General features: G+C 35.3%; 1 protein-coding gene across 1 annotated transcript; it reads right to left on the bottom strand.

The window, feature by feature from the left end:
* Window positions 1-416: 416 nt before the first annotated feature.
* PRPS1L1 (phosphoribosyl pyrophosphate synthetase 1 like 1) lies at window positions 417-1,399 on the bottom strand. The gene is given in 2 exon segments (XM_021689707.1): window positions 417-691; window positions 694-1,399. Coding segments are annotated over 2 exon segments (954 nt in total). The 5' UTR covers window positions 1,373-1,399.
* Window positions 1,400-15,186: the final 13,787 nt, after the last annotated feature.

Here is a 15,186-nt window from a genome sequence, read left to right on the forward strand (position 1 = left end):
GTGCAAAGGGTAGTGGTGAGGATGGTGGATCAGGTTGGCTGAAGTTGCTAGTTATCCTGAAGCATTCACATGTACTCTAAACTTCCCTAATCACTTTCAAACACCTCCACACAACACCCTTGAAGTCTGAAATCAGTAGCTGAGCTGTAGTTAAATCTGCAAGGTTCAGAAAATAAAGAAGCCAGAATGAGACAACCCAGAGAGAAAAATCCCAGCAATTATCCTCAATCTGTCTTTCCTCAGTTTAAGATAAACTCTAATATACCTGAGGTGGGATGCAGAAAGTCACACCCGAGGAAGCTGGGTCTTCTACTGAACTTTCCATCAAATTCCAAGAAAAAACAAGGGGCAGGGTATGTTTTATTTTTATTTTACCTTATTTTATTTTAAAAAGAGAATAACTCAAAGTTATTCTATTATAAAGGGACATGGCTGAATAGGTAGGAAACAGATTCCCTGTTGTGAGTTCTCCTGATGGCTTCCGCGAGGATCATGGAGATGTCGATCACCTGTATTTTGGAGCAATGCTTCATCTTATCCTCCTGAGGTATGGTATTGGTGACTACTACTGCTTCAAAGCATGCACTGTTGATGCGAGGAATGGCCGGGCCAGAAAAGATTCCGTGAGTCAAGATCGCATAAACTTTGGTGGCTCCAGCTGAGAGAAGTTTGTCAGCGGCATGACAGATTTGCCACAGGTATCAGCCATGTCATCCACAAGGATAGCCACACGCTCTCTCACGTCTCCCACTAGCACCATGCGGTCCACTTCATTGGCCTTCTTCCTTTCTTTGTGAATCAAGGCAAAGTCCACGTTCAACCTGTCTGTAACGGAGGTCACTCTCTTAGCTCCACCAGCGTCTGGTGAGACAACAATGCAGTTCCTCCACTCAGGGATATTCTCCCTTATCTACTTCAGGACAGCTGGCTCCGCATACAAATTGTCTACTGGGATATCAAAAAAGCCCTGAATCTGAGAAGCATGTAAATCCATGGTGATGATGTGATCTGCACCTGCTATAGACAGCATATTTGCCACAAGCTTGGCGGATATTGGGGTCCGGCTCTTATCTTTCTTATCCTGCCGGGCATAAGGGAAGCATGGGATGACTGCGGTAACCCGGCTGGCTGAAGCGATCTTGCAGGCATTAATCATGATCAAAAGCTCCATTAGGCTGTCGTTGATTTCGCCACAACCACTCTGCACTATGTAGACATCCTCTCCTCGCACACTCTCGCCAATTTCCATGCAGGTCTCCTGGTTACTGAATTTCTGGGTGACCACCTTGCCTAGCTCTAGGCCCAGGCGGTCGGCGATTTTCTGAGATAAGTCCTGGTGGGAGCTGCCACTGAAGATTTTGATATTTGGCATTTTGGTCAATCACTCCAGGCACTCCTCGTCCAGCGATCACCGATGCGGCCAAGATCCCAACCGACGTCAGACCACGGACTAACGAAGGACTTCCGGTTGTTACAGGGCGGTTACAGTCCCACTTCCGGCTGCGAGCTGCTCTAAGTTGACCTCGGGTCTTTAGAAAAAAATTCCTGTTTGGCACCCGGCTTCACACTTCTAAACTAAAAAAATCAAGTCTTTCTTCAGTTCATGGATTTTTTCTTCTATTGGTGCCTGTAGTAGTGTCCTAGGGCTGCAAAACAAATTGAAACACATAAAAATGTAAAACTTTTGCAGCGTAAAAGATGTTTATGTTTAAAAGGGAAGTTACAGACTGGAGAAAATGTCTAAAATGTATTTTAGGCAGAGTTCTTTCCAATCGAGTGAGGAAAAAGATGACCAAAACAGTTTGGAAGTAGTATAAATAGAAAATTCACAGGGGGACAGGGGCTGGGGGGGGGGGGGAAGGGGTGTAGGGGAGGAAGTAATAAACATATGAAAAAGTGCTAGTAATCAGGAAAATGCCAATCATTTTCACACATCAGGTGGGCCAAAACTGTAAGATAGGTAACTCCTCTATTGTAATAGAATGTGTAAGCGTGTAAATTTTGCAAGGGAAATTTTGTATAACCTTTGACTGGATGTATCTACTTCTAGGAATCTACTCAATAGCAATATTCACAGGCATCCCCCAAATCCCAAAATATATTGATAATGTTATTTATTGCTGTATTAATTCATTCTGTCAATATTTCCTGAGGTATTCTGTGTGTCAAATGTTGTACCATTTACAGAATACAAGATGGTGCTTGACAAATAAGAATCCCTCTAGAATTATAATAGCAAAATCTGGAAACTAATAAATGTCCATCAATAGGTAAATTATCATATAATGTATTATCATATAATGTAAATTATCAAATAAGCAGCCACTAAAGAAACTGACTTATGTGTAGTCATATGGAAATACCCCAAGATATTTCTAAATGTAAAAAACCCAGTCAAAAAGATATGCATAATATGAAATTTATGTATTTAATAGTAAGCAATAGTCAAAACATCAAATCACTGTGGAGGTTCTTTTTATTATGATTATCTTTAGGGAGGGGAATAGGTTGGTGGGAGTTTGGTATGAAGGAGGACTGTCATGTTTTATTGCCATCTATCAACGTAGTATTTGAACTTCCATTACTTTTATAATTAAAAAAACACTAATAAAATATATAAGATGATTAAGTGTTAGCAAATTTTGAGTACATAGCTTCTAAAGTGCCCTGGGGGTTAGAGTAATGGGGAAAGAAGTGGAAGGGACCACAGATACCAGGAATTTCAACAGCAAACTGTGTCATAAAAATAATGGAGGCATCATATATAGATCATACACTTTTATCCTGCTAATTGTGTGTCTGACATTTGGTTCTGAAACATTTTGATTTAGCCTAAAATCAAATAACCATTTTTTCATATTTTGAAATTACTGAATAATTTGTTGAATATATTTTCACATCCCACCTTCAAGCTCCCCCACCGGATTGGGTTCACGGATGGGATAAGCTCAGGAATTGGATTAGGCAACAGAAATGGGTAAGATTTGGCAGTGTCTGTGAAACACATTACTTTGCTGGAAAAAAAAAAAAGTGTATTTATATTAAATGGTTTATTATTATAAAGCCATGTAAACAGCTATGTCAAAAAGACTAAACCAAAGTGTCCTGCTGCTGATCCAATCACATCTCTCCCCAACATCAACTTCTCCCCAGTCCTCAATTCAGACTCTTCACGGTTGACAGTGCATTGTCAGCTCATTTCTGTCCACAACCCTCCATTCATGTTCCTTCCTATCATAAAATCAGCAGAACCATCTATACTATATAATTCTCATCCTCAGCCTGACTACATACAGTGATTTCTGAAGAAAATTCTGTAGCTTAATTTAGCAGCGCTAAAAAGTACTTGCAGCTTCAATTAAAATGATTTTTCTCTTAGTGTTCCCAATGTGTCACACATTTTTCACTTTTTAAAGAAAAACAAAACAGATTTTTAAATAGACTTATTATTACCTAAATAGGACTGAATGCTAATGTAAACATTAAAAACAAATAGTTGGTTGCATTTTCCTTGAGGTGTTAAGTAGGAGAAATTTTTGTCTTGCTGCTATTTTTGCTCTAAGTTCTGGCTGTTGCAACACCTCATAGTTCCAGGGATTTGTCTAAAATCATAAAATGTTAAAGATGGAAATGGCCTTCGAGACCTTCCAGTCCAACAACCCGATTGACAGACAGATAGCCGAGGCCCAGAGAAATAAACCAACTTGTCTGGGATCAAACAGCTAATTAAAGGCAGAGTGTGCACTAAAATATGGGATTCCTGAATTTCCAAATAGGGTTTTTCTCACTGTATCATTTTTTCTTTGAGGTTTATGAGAATGAAGGAAAAATTTAAAAGGCATGCAGAAAATTTTGCCTAAAAATGGCATTTTTTATTATCAAACAGCTACAACAAAGAGCAAAGCCCCAAACCTGAGACTGGAAAATTCTTTAAAAAATTATTTCCTGAAAGAAATGAACGATTGGCAGTGTCATGGAAATATCTTTATTACTCTGACATTTCTGTTATGTGAATCTATTGCAAGGGGATTTAGCTCCTGTTTACTTTGGTCTCTGTAGGTTGAGAAAGACATCTATCTTATTGGCTGTTTCGAACAGAAGTTACAGGTAGGAATAATGCCTATTGAAGAACACATTCTCTGTATTTAAGACAGCATCCCTTAATAAATAACTCTGGATAAATAAATTGTGGTATAGAGAAAATGCCTACCTTTCTCCTTCCCAAGGCAAGCATATTTAAATGTCATCTCTACAGATCTGTGAGAATTGCTATATTTTGAAGGTCTTTTGAGTCAATACCCAGAATATATATATATTACCTTGGAAATAGTTTCTTGTTTTACTGATTATTCTTTTACCCTTCCCAATTCCAACATAAATAATTCAAAGAGAGAGCCCTGATGCAGCTTGATCAGCTAAGGAGAAAAGAAATTCAGTCAATTCTTTTAGAAAGTGGAGAAAAACAGTTGTTGTATTTTAAGTAGAATAAATGCTTTCACTAAACATACTTGCAGTTGACAAAATGCTAGATGTTTAGGTGGCAATTATAGTTCTTTGATAAACTGTCAAATCTTGTCACAACACATGTTACAAACAAGGACAGATTTAGATGTCCTTTATGACAGCTTTGTGTAGGTTGAGAATGTTTGGCAGTTAATTTCAAATAAGGAACATATTTTTCTTTCCAGCAGTTATCTGCTTGTTTATTAGGAAGAGTTTCTTTGTGCCTTTAATCTTACTCATTTGACTCACAGTTCCAGATCGTTATTGTAACATTACCTTACCTCAATTATTTTGCTCATAATAATCATCCACAATACTCTGAGAAAATTTCCCACAGAGCTTTACATTGGTAGAAATGCTTTAAAGTTTGTTTTGTAATTTTTTACAATTAAAGTTGACTACTGTGTGCGTTTACTGAGCTTTTAGTTGGAAATCTGTCATTTTATACAATAGATGTGAAGATAGTGATTAGGTAAACAAAGCTGAGTGAAACAAATAGGAGAAAAGGAGAAAATTTTCTGATTCAGAAATGTCACTTTAATTCTGAGGGTATTATTGTAGACTCATGAGGGTATTTTTGAAACACTTTCAAATTTAAAAAAAATTCTGGAGAACTTGAAAATCCTAGTATGAAATAATAATCTTGGAACAAAAATGATGTTACTTGTGCTAACTAATATATAATTGCAATGATAGATGAAGCAGTATATGGAGAGGTTCTGTAATTAGTAAATTGCAAATGAGAAATATCTCCCTAATATTTATGTGAAATATTTTTAAGTCTTTTAAAGCAGGTTTTTATGATAGATCTTTCTCTTCTTGTGTAGAATATTAGTTTCATGAAATTAGTGAAAAGATACTCATGTTAATTATATTTTGACAAAACACGAGGTCCATTGATGCTATTCAAACCTATTTTAAAGACTATTTTTTTTCTTTTCAATTGTGACCATTTATTTAATCCTCATAATAAATATTAAGACCAATTGTCCATTCACATAAGTGAAAAATGAGTGGGGTGTGGTTTGGAATGGTTCAGTGGTTCTCAAACTTGAAGGACATCAGGATCTCCAGGAGGGATTGTTAGAATATACATTCCTGAGCCCTGTCCCCACAGTTCTTGATCTTTGTGTTTCTACTAAGATACCAGGTAACGCTAATGCTGCCCTTCTGGTGACCACACTTTTGAGAGCCACTGGTTTATTTCATTGACATTTATTTTGCCATTTGGGAAAATCAAAGGTATAGTTGATTTACTTCTCTTTGACTCATTTCTCTAGCCCTTGTGATGTGGCATTTTATTTTGCTTCTAGATTTTCTCTCTTCATACCCTTATTTCTCTGTGTATGAATTTTGTTTTCAAATATCACATAATTCTGTAAGAACTAGAAACATACACACTTCAACTTAAAATACCTATATTATGTTCCAGAAATATTTTGACAAGTACATGTAGAATATGAACTCTTATTATTTTGGGGATTTAAAAAATCCTTTGGGGGGAAATTGGAGGGGGAGACGAACTATGAGAGACTATGGACTCAGAAACAAACTGAGGGTTCTGGGGGTGGGGGATAGGTTAGCCCAGTGATGGGTGTTAAAGAGGGCACGTATCGAATGGAGCACTGGGTGTTATATGCAAACAATGAATCATGGAACACTACATCAAAAACTAATGATGTAATGTATGGTGATTAACATAACATAATAAAATAAAATTTAAAAAAATCCATTGGGCATTTGAACATCTAAAAACCAATTTCTACCTATTAGCCTCATAAAAATAGGGTGAAAACTAAAAGGCTCCCCTATTTCTTATTCAATTTCCCCTCCTTGAGTTTCTTACAGTATTTGCCATTGAGAAAGATCTTTTTGTCATACTCTGAAGACCACTTGGCTATCATAAAGATACTAAGCATTGTATAGGGTAAATATTTGCCAGTTCGATTTGATGTTGCCCCTTGGGAGGAAATCATTGTGTATCAGTTTATTAAAAAAAATTAAGCAAAAACAAAAGAATTGCTCCATCAAATATGTGTTAGAATGAGCAAAACCTTAAGGCCTCCACATTGTTCTTCCTCAAGGGTATCTTGGCTATTCTTATCCCTTCATACTTGCACTCAAATTTTAGAATCAGCTTTCAAATTCCACTAAAATTTTTGTTAGATTTTTACTGGAATTGCATTAAATCTATGAATCAGTTTGGGGGAAAATTGACTTTGTAATATTGAGTTTCCCACTCCACGAACATACTATTTCTTTCCATTTAATTACTCTTTAAAATGAAACTAAATTTTCATAATTTTTATGTAGAAGTCTTTCCTTATAAATATTTTTCTGTATTTTTTTAGATATTTCCAGATACTTAATTTTTACATGATTTTATTGGTATTTATTAAAAATTGTTTTTTTCTAACCTTTACATAGGAATATACTTGATATTCTAAATATTGCATCCATTATTAAAATTTATTTGTGAGTTTTAACAGTTTCTCTAGAAGCCATTATATCACCCGGAAGTAAATGGCAATGACGGCTCTTCTCTCTGTTCCTTGTACTTCTCCCGTCTGGCCTTTTGCCAGTGGCTAAAATCCTCTGAAGTCAGATTGACTAGAAGTAGTGACAGTGGTCATTCTTGCCTTTTTCCAAATCTCAAAAGGAAAGACCTTTAATATTTTACCATTATGAATGATGTTTGTGTATTGCATTTTTAAAAAATATTTATTTATTTGACAGAGAGAGAGATAGCTAGAGCAGGAACACAAGCAGAGGGAGTGGGAGAGGGAGAAGCAGGCTCTCCGCGGAGCAGGGAGCCCGACGCGGGGCTCGATCCCAGGACTCCGGGATCATGACCTGAGCTGACGGCAGACACTTAACAGCTGAGCCACCCAGGTGCCCTGTGTGTTGCATTTTATTAGAAAATACTCTACTAGATTAAGAAAGGCTTTTCTATTATTAGTTTGCTGAAAGTTTCTGTTTTTTGTTTTCTTTTCTTTAATCAAGAAAGGGACTTGAACTATGCCAAATGCTTTTCCTGCATCTTTTGATATTATAATATGATTTTCCTGTGTTTAACTTCTTAATATGGTAAATTACAGTGATTTCTTTTCTAATGTTAAACCAACCTTACATTCATTGGATAAACCCAATTTAATCCTGTTATATTATCTTTTTAATATATTGCTTGATTTAGTTAGCTAATAGTTTAATTAGAATTTGTCACATATCTTTATGAGAGAATTTGGCTCATAATTTTCTAGTCTTTACTTATCGAGTTGAGAAAATAAGATTATGCTAGCTATGTATGAGTTGGAAAGCATTTCATCTTTTTCTGTCATATGGAAGATTTATATAAGTTATGACATGTGGAACTGGGCCAAAATATTTTTGACTACTTATTCAATTTCTCTAATGGTTATCTGTTATATTCAGGTTATAGGTTATTGGTTATATTCAGGATTTCTACTTTTTTGTCAGTTTTATTAAGTTTTTTTAAACAAAATTCCCATTTCATCTTAATTTTCAAATTTACTGACTTGATGTTTTCCATAATATCCTTTTATTGTATTTTTAGTATCTGCAGCAGCTTTAATATGATTCCCTTTGTTATTTCTAGTATTAAGCTTTTGTAACTATTCTTGTTCTTTTTGATCAATTTCATCAGAAGTCTATTAATTTTATCAGTCTTTCCAAAAAACTAATGTTTTTTTTTTTTTTTAAAGATTTTATCAAAAAACTAATGTTTGAAATTGTTGATGCACTCCCCACTGGCTGCTTGTTTTAAACTTTGTTGACTTTAAGATTATTTTTATTTCGTTTCATCCCTTCTTTGTGTTTATTTTGGTGTCCTTTTTCTAAACTTTGTAAGATGAATGCTTAGCTTATTATTAATATTTAAAGCTATATTTTTTTCTAAGTAGTGTTTTGACTGAAGATTTGTGTGTAATTTTTTAAAAAAACTTTATTTATTTATTTGAGAGAGAAAGAGAGTGTGCGTGAGAGCAAGTGGTGGGGGAGGAAGAGGGACAAGCAGACTCTGTGCTGAGTGTGGAGCCCAGTGTGGGGCGGGATCTCACAACCCTGAGATCATGATACCAGGCTCCTCTGTGTGTAATTTTTCATAGTATTTCCATGGATGTTCAGGGAAAATTATTTTTCAATTTTAATGGCAATTTCTTCTTTGTTCAAGGGTTAATTTTTTGATTAACAAATGTATAGGACATTTTGATATCTTGTTGTTTATGGCTTCTAGCTTAATTGCACTATTGTCAGAAAACATGCTCTAGGTGTGATTTAAGTCTTTTGAAATTTGCTGAAACATTTTTGTGATCCTAAGTGGTAACTTTTCATAAATATTCCATGTGTGCTCATATGTACTCTGGAGTGGTTAGGTACACACACATTAGACGTGGTTTGTTTGCAATGTTATTTATGTCTTCTATATCTCTACTGATTTTTTTTGGTCTATTTCATCAAATACAAAGAGAAATACATTAAAATTCCAACAGTGATTGATTGTTGGTATATATCTGTATCTTTTATAAAGCTTTTATTTTTCTGTATTCTGAGGCTTATTGGTTATCTTACAAATTTGTTGTAACTCTTTGATGAATTAAGATACCATTTTAAAGTATAACTGTTTTTTCAGTAAGACCTTTGCCTTAAATTCTGTTTTGTCCGGTGGTAATATAATTATGTTAGCTATCTTTTGAATAGTATTTGGTTTATTTTCCTATTTTTTAGTTTTAGCCTTAATGTATGTGTATGTATTAGTGGTGTTGCTAATAAATGCCATTTAACTTCATGTCTTTTAACTTGATTTACCTTTCCTGACACGGAGTGGCCAGGTATTATCATTTTCCTTCCTTCTTTTTTTTTACTTCCACAATCACATTATTATTGTTGTTTATATAATCAGTATTCATTTAGGTATATCTACCTACGTATTACTCTCTTTGCCCCTCTTTTATTCTTGAATCTTAAGTTTCCGTTTGGAATAACTTGCCTTCTGCTTAAAGTACATCCTTACAAATTTTCAGGATACTGCTGGTGAAAAATTCTCATTTTTCTTTGGTGTGATATCTTCATTTTTACCCGCATTCTTGAAAGATATTTGTGGTAGGTGTACAGTTCCAGGTTGTCAGGTATTTTCTTTCAGTGCATTGAGGCCATCATTTTCACTTTGGATTTTGTTGTGTTTAGAACTCAGCCTCCTTTGAAGTTACTCCTTTGAAGGTAATACATTTTTTCCTTCTAGCTGCTTTTTAAGATTTTCCTTCCTTCCTTCTTTTCTCCTTCCTTCCTTCCTTCCTTCCTTCCTTCCTTCCTTCCTTCCTTCCTTCCTTCCTTCCTTCCTTTCTTTCTTCCTTTCTTTCTTTCTTTCTTTCTTTCTTTCTTTCTTCTTTCTGATACAGGTTCACTGTTATGAGTCTAGGTATGCAATTTTTTAAAGTAATCGCATGTTTGAGATCCATTTGGTTTCTTGAATCTGTGGATTGGTGTTTTTCCTGGGTGGTAGAAAAAAATTCTTCTTACTTTTCTTTAAATATTAACCCTGTCCAATTCTCTCTCTTACTATTGAAACTCTAATGAAACTTAAAATATACCTCTCATTCAATTTTCTATGAACGTTTCATAGCTTTTTTTTTAAAAAAGTGTTTTGTTTTGTTTTGTTTTCCGGTGCTGGATTCTGAATCCCTTCTTCGGACCTATCTTCCAGTTTACTTACTCTTTTTTTTTTTTTTAATCTGTGTCTATTATGCTATAAAAGCAGTAGATTGAAGTCATTTTTTAAAATATTGCTTTAGAGCAGTTTTAAGTTAAAAAAAAAGAGAAGGTCAAGATTGTGAGGATGTGTGGGCCTAGCCTCCCTGATTATCAGCACCACTCACCAGAATGACACTTTGTTTTTAAATGAAGGTTGAACCTACACTGACACACCATCATCACTCAAACTCCCTGGTTTACCTTAGGGTTCACTCTTTATGTTGTACATTCCATAGGTTTGGACAAATGCATAATGACATGTATCTATCATGATAATATCATAAAGAATATTTTCACTACCCCCAAATCTTCAGTATTTTGCCTATTTGTCTCTCTTCTCCCTCGCAACAGACATCCACTGATCTTTTTAGTGTCTTCACAGTTTTGCCTTTTCTAGAATGTCATATTGTTGGAATCATACAGTATGTAGCCTTTTTCGATTGACTTTTTTCTCTTATTAATATACATTAAAATTTTTTTCACATCTTTCCATGGTTTGATAGCTCATTTCTTTCTCTCTCTCTTTTTTTTAAAGATTTTATTTATTTATTCATGAGAGACAGAGAGAGAGAGGCAGAGGGAGAAGCAGGCTCCCAAGGAGCAGAGAGCCCAATGCGGGACTCGATCCCAGGACCCTGGAATCATGACCTGAGCCGAAGGCAGACGCTTAACCATCTGAGCCACCCAGGCGCCCGATAGCTCATTTCTTTTTGGTGTTAAACAATATTCCATTGTTGGGATAGACCACAGTCTATTTATCCATTCATGTACTGAAGGACATTTTGGTTCCTTCCATGCTTTGGCAATTATGAATAAATCTGCTATAAACATCCATGTGGAGGTTTTCATGTAGGCATAAAGTTTCAACTCCTTTGGGTAAATACCAAGGAGTGTGATTTCTGGGTCATATGGTATGAGTGGGTTGAGTTTTATAAGAAACTGCCAAACTGTCTTCCAAAGTGGCTGTACCATTTTGCATTCCCACCATCAATGCATAAAAGTTCCTGTTGCTCCACATCCTCACCAGAATTTGGTATTGCCAGTGTTCTAGATTTTGGCCACTCTAACACGTGTGTATATCTATTGAGTTTTCAATTTTAGTTATTGTATTTCTCGTTTGAAAACCTTTGTTTAGTTTTGTTTTCAATTCTAGAGGGGCAGTTTTTAGAGTTTTGTTCTCTGAAACTATCTTCACACTTGTTCTTCTATCAATCTAATTTTTTAAACCTAGTAAAATGGATGTGTCATAAGATGTATCTGGTAATTCCAATGTATGAAGTTTTTTGAATCTGTATCTCCTGTTTATTTTTTTTGCTTATGTTGGCTTTTTTCTTTTGTGCTTGTTTATGTTTAACTATGTACCCTCATGACATATGAAATTTTATATGAGGAAACTTCTTGAAGTCTAGAATGAAAGTTTCTTCTTCCAGAAAGAATTTGTTTCTGACTCCTGCATGGAGCTGCTATTAGTCTGGGACCACCTGAAACCATGTGGAGCACTCAAGTTTCCCTGGACTATCCAGAGGATATAACAACTTCTCAAGGATCCCCTCCTCTCAACCCTTTCCCCCATCTTTCTAACAGTATTCTCTGCTGTCCATTCTGTTCACAACAATGGACATCCCTCTCTACTATGGACTGTGGTCGCAGGTTTACTTCTGGTTCACCATTATTCTGAAGATAGAAAGCTTTTGGGTCCCAATTTAATAAGTAGAAGGTCTCCTATGAGACTCCTCCCCTTGGGCAGGCCCTGGGCCTTAGCTTCCATCACTCTTGATCCATGAAGTCTATAAAACTGAAGCCCACAGATAATGACAGCTAGTCTTAGCTCTTGAATCAGGAAGTTAGGATGAGCCTGTGCTCAGATTCTCTCCCTGAGGGCAGAATGGTAGAGGCAGCAAGCAGCAACTGCCACTGGCAAAGAACACCTGTCCTGGGGGGAAAAGCCATTTCAGGAAGATTAGTGGTAACAGAGGCTGCACCATGGTAGCTGATGAAGAGGCTGGAGTGGACAAATCTGCAGGATCTTGGATAAGTAACAGAAACCTGTAGTCTGAGGAGTTATCAGAAATAGCTGTTGGATGCTTTCGGACAGGGCTAATTTTTGGATTTAGCTAGTGTAAGCTTGTGACATTGTTGTTGTATTTCTAGTTCCGACGTGGCTTTCCCATGTCTGCTAGGGCCTTTAATATCAAGGTTATAATTACATTTCTGATCAACTCAGAGTTGGTGATAAGAGAGACTAAAGGCATATAATGAATGTATATTCTATATACTAACTTCTAGTAATTTGTCTTTTTAAATGTTACTTGCAATTGTTGACTTTAGCAGTTTACTTCACCAACAGTCACTTTTTGTGTAAATACATTCTGCTTCATATCCTTATATGTTAATTTACTTCTTATCAATTCAATTCATGAGCTCTCATTTCAAATAAACTACAATGAAAAACAAGAAACAGCTTATTAGTGTCAATCTGTTTTCTTCCTTTCATAGACATAAGAAAAGAGATTTTGCCAGTGGATAAATGAATTTTTGACAATAAGCTATTATTTTATTTCTTGAAAATTATATATATTTTTAAAAACATGTTTTATTTTCATTAACTTTGGAGGGTCCTGCTCTGTGTTTGGAGCCTAGAGAAATAGTGATTAATGATGTTTCCCAGTATGAGGAGTAGAATGGAAATGGTTGATTTCTCATTTCCTGTATATTTAATCCAACTGCAGGGAGGCAGTTTGATGTTACAAATTTGCCCAGAGGTTCTGGGGCCAGACTGCCTGCGTGTGGATCTTACCTCAACAGCTTCATATCCGGGTGGCTTTGGACAAATTATTTAACATATCCTTGCCAAAGTTTCCTCTTCTATAAAATGGATAACAACAATAGTACCAACTTCTCAAGACTGTGAGGATTAAATAAGTAGAGGAAATATAAACCATTAATAATAGTGCCTTATATTCTATCTGTGTATCTCATGTACTTTATCAATGTTAGCTGTTTCTGTATACAGGATATAGATAGATGTTGAAAATTTTGAAAAGAGATAGCAGAACTGGTCTACGTGGAGAGCTGTTCCAGATTTTTCGGCACTTGCTATTTATCTTCTTCTTGGAGGGGCAAGACCAGTGTAGCAGAACTCGCAAATTATTGCTTATCCCTCTCTCTCTCATGGGGTTACAGTGACCTGTGATGAGAGGGTCACATGCTGAAGGTATGCCTCTTCAAATAGTGCACGGTTCCACCTGACTCCTTGAACTAGAGTGAGTCTTTACCCATGAATTCCTATGTCAGGTGAAAGCCAGGAAGTCACTGTCATCTTAGTGCATCTTTATGGTAGCAGTCTCTCTCCATATGTAACGATAGATAAAGGTCCCTGAAAAAAATGTTTAGTCATATGGCCATGTGGAAAATTATTGGCTAACTAAAAGAGAATGGTTTCTCATCTTCCTTGGTTTATCTATTAGGAATTAAGCATATTTTAACTATAGATCCTAAAACCTTTTGACTATTTCAACATTTAATTCTTATAACTATATATTCAGTCTCCATTTTTAGTATATTTTATAGCAATAAATGGTGATTGGGAAACATGATCTTTCTGTCTTGGGATTCTATGATAGTAGACTATTTCTCTCAGCAAGACATCACTGAAACATCTTGAACAAGGAAAAATATGCCTTATTTATAAATATCTCCAGGGAAGGAAATTCCACAGACCCTTTTGTTGGTCTGCTCTTTCTAAAAATATAACTCATTTGGAAAATTCTATTATATCTCATTTAAGTCTACTCTCCTAAAGTCTAATCTCATTCTTGCTTATTCATTCCTCAATAAAGATGAAGAGCAGCTGATACCATCCTCTTCATATATTTGAGAACTATTATTAAAAGATTCCTTTGCTGCATAATCTCATTTTGTCAAGGCCTTCATTAGAGTTTCTATTTTTATAGGCTTTGATCATTTTTACTGCTGTCTACATCTCTCTCTTAAATTTCTAAATCCAAATAATTGGTGCTCATGTGGGTCTGACCAGTCTTAAGTATTACACTAGCTATGTCACTTCACATTCCTAATGCCTAATGTACTATTCATACCTCCCAGTGTCACACTTACTTTTTCAAGAACAGTAGAAGCATTTCAATGGAGGTGATACATTATCTCTGACCATGTATTTGTGTCACAGGTAAACTAAGGTCATTTGAAAGCAAGCACCCTCCCTTCACACACACACAAAAAGAGCATATCTTGATTGTAAATTTTTTCTAATTAAAGAAGTTCTTTAACAGTTGTTAAAAAACAGCACTATGTTCCAGAGCTACTCGGAGTTAATTATGGTTTATTACACATTGAAGGAAAAAAAAAACCACAGGTTGCAAAAAAAAAAAAAAAATGAATAGAAGTGATTTTTAGCAATTAATTGAATTATATATTTTGTAAAAAACTCAGTGTGTCTGAAATAAATAAACAGATCTTGGGTTGAATTGTTAGATTTCACCAGTGATATATTTCTAATTTTTCTACTTTAAATGTGGATTGTAGGCATAGTGTTTGTATTTGAAGTCTGCATCTGTCATTAGTATAGTTAAATAAAATTGAGATAATTATGTTATGAAACTGGAACCAAAATTGGCAAGGTAACTCAATGAAATCTAATATTTTCTTGATTATTGTATTAGCTCTCACATTATTTCTTGAATTTATGATTAATTCAAAGAGTACACAGCACAGATTGTTTTCTTATTTTAACTCTGTTTGCATGGTAGGTTTATGATGTTGTTTTGTTGAGTGACAGAATTTTACTTGCTTCTTTCACTTGTGTCTTTGTGTGTTTAAAAAGCTTTTACCACTTGGATTTTTTTTAAAGATTTTATGTATTTAGTTGAGAGAGAGAGAGCATGAGAGAGAGAGAGAGAG

This window comes from Neomonachus schauinslandi, chromosome 12 (genome assembly GCF_002201575.2).
Source record: "Neomonachus schauinslandi chromosome 12, ASM220157v2, whole genome shotgun sequence".
NCBI classification, from domain to species: Eukaryota; Metazoa; Chordata; class Mammalia; order Carnivora; family Phocidae; genus Neomonachus; species Neomonachus schauinslandi.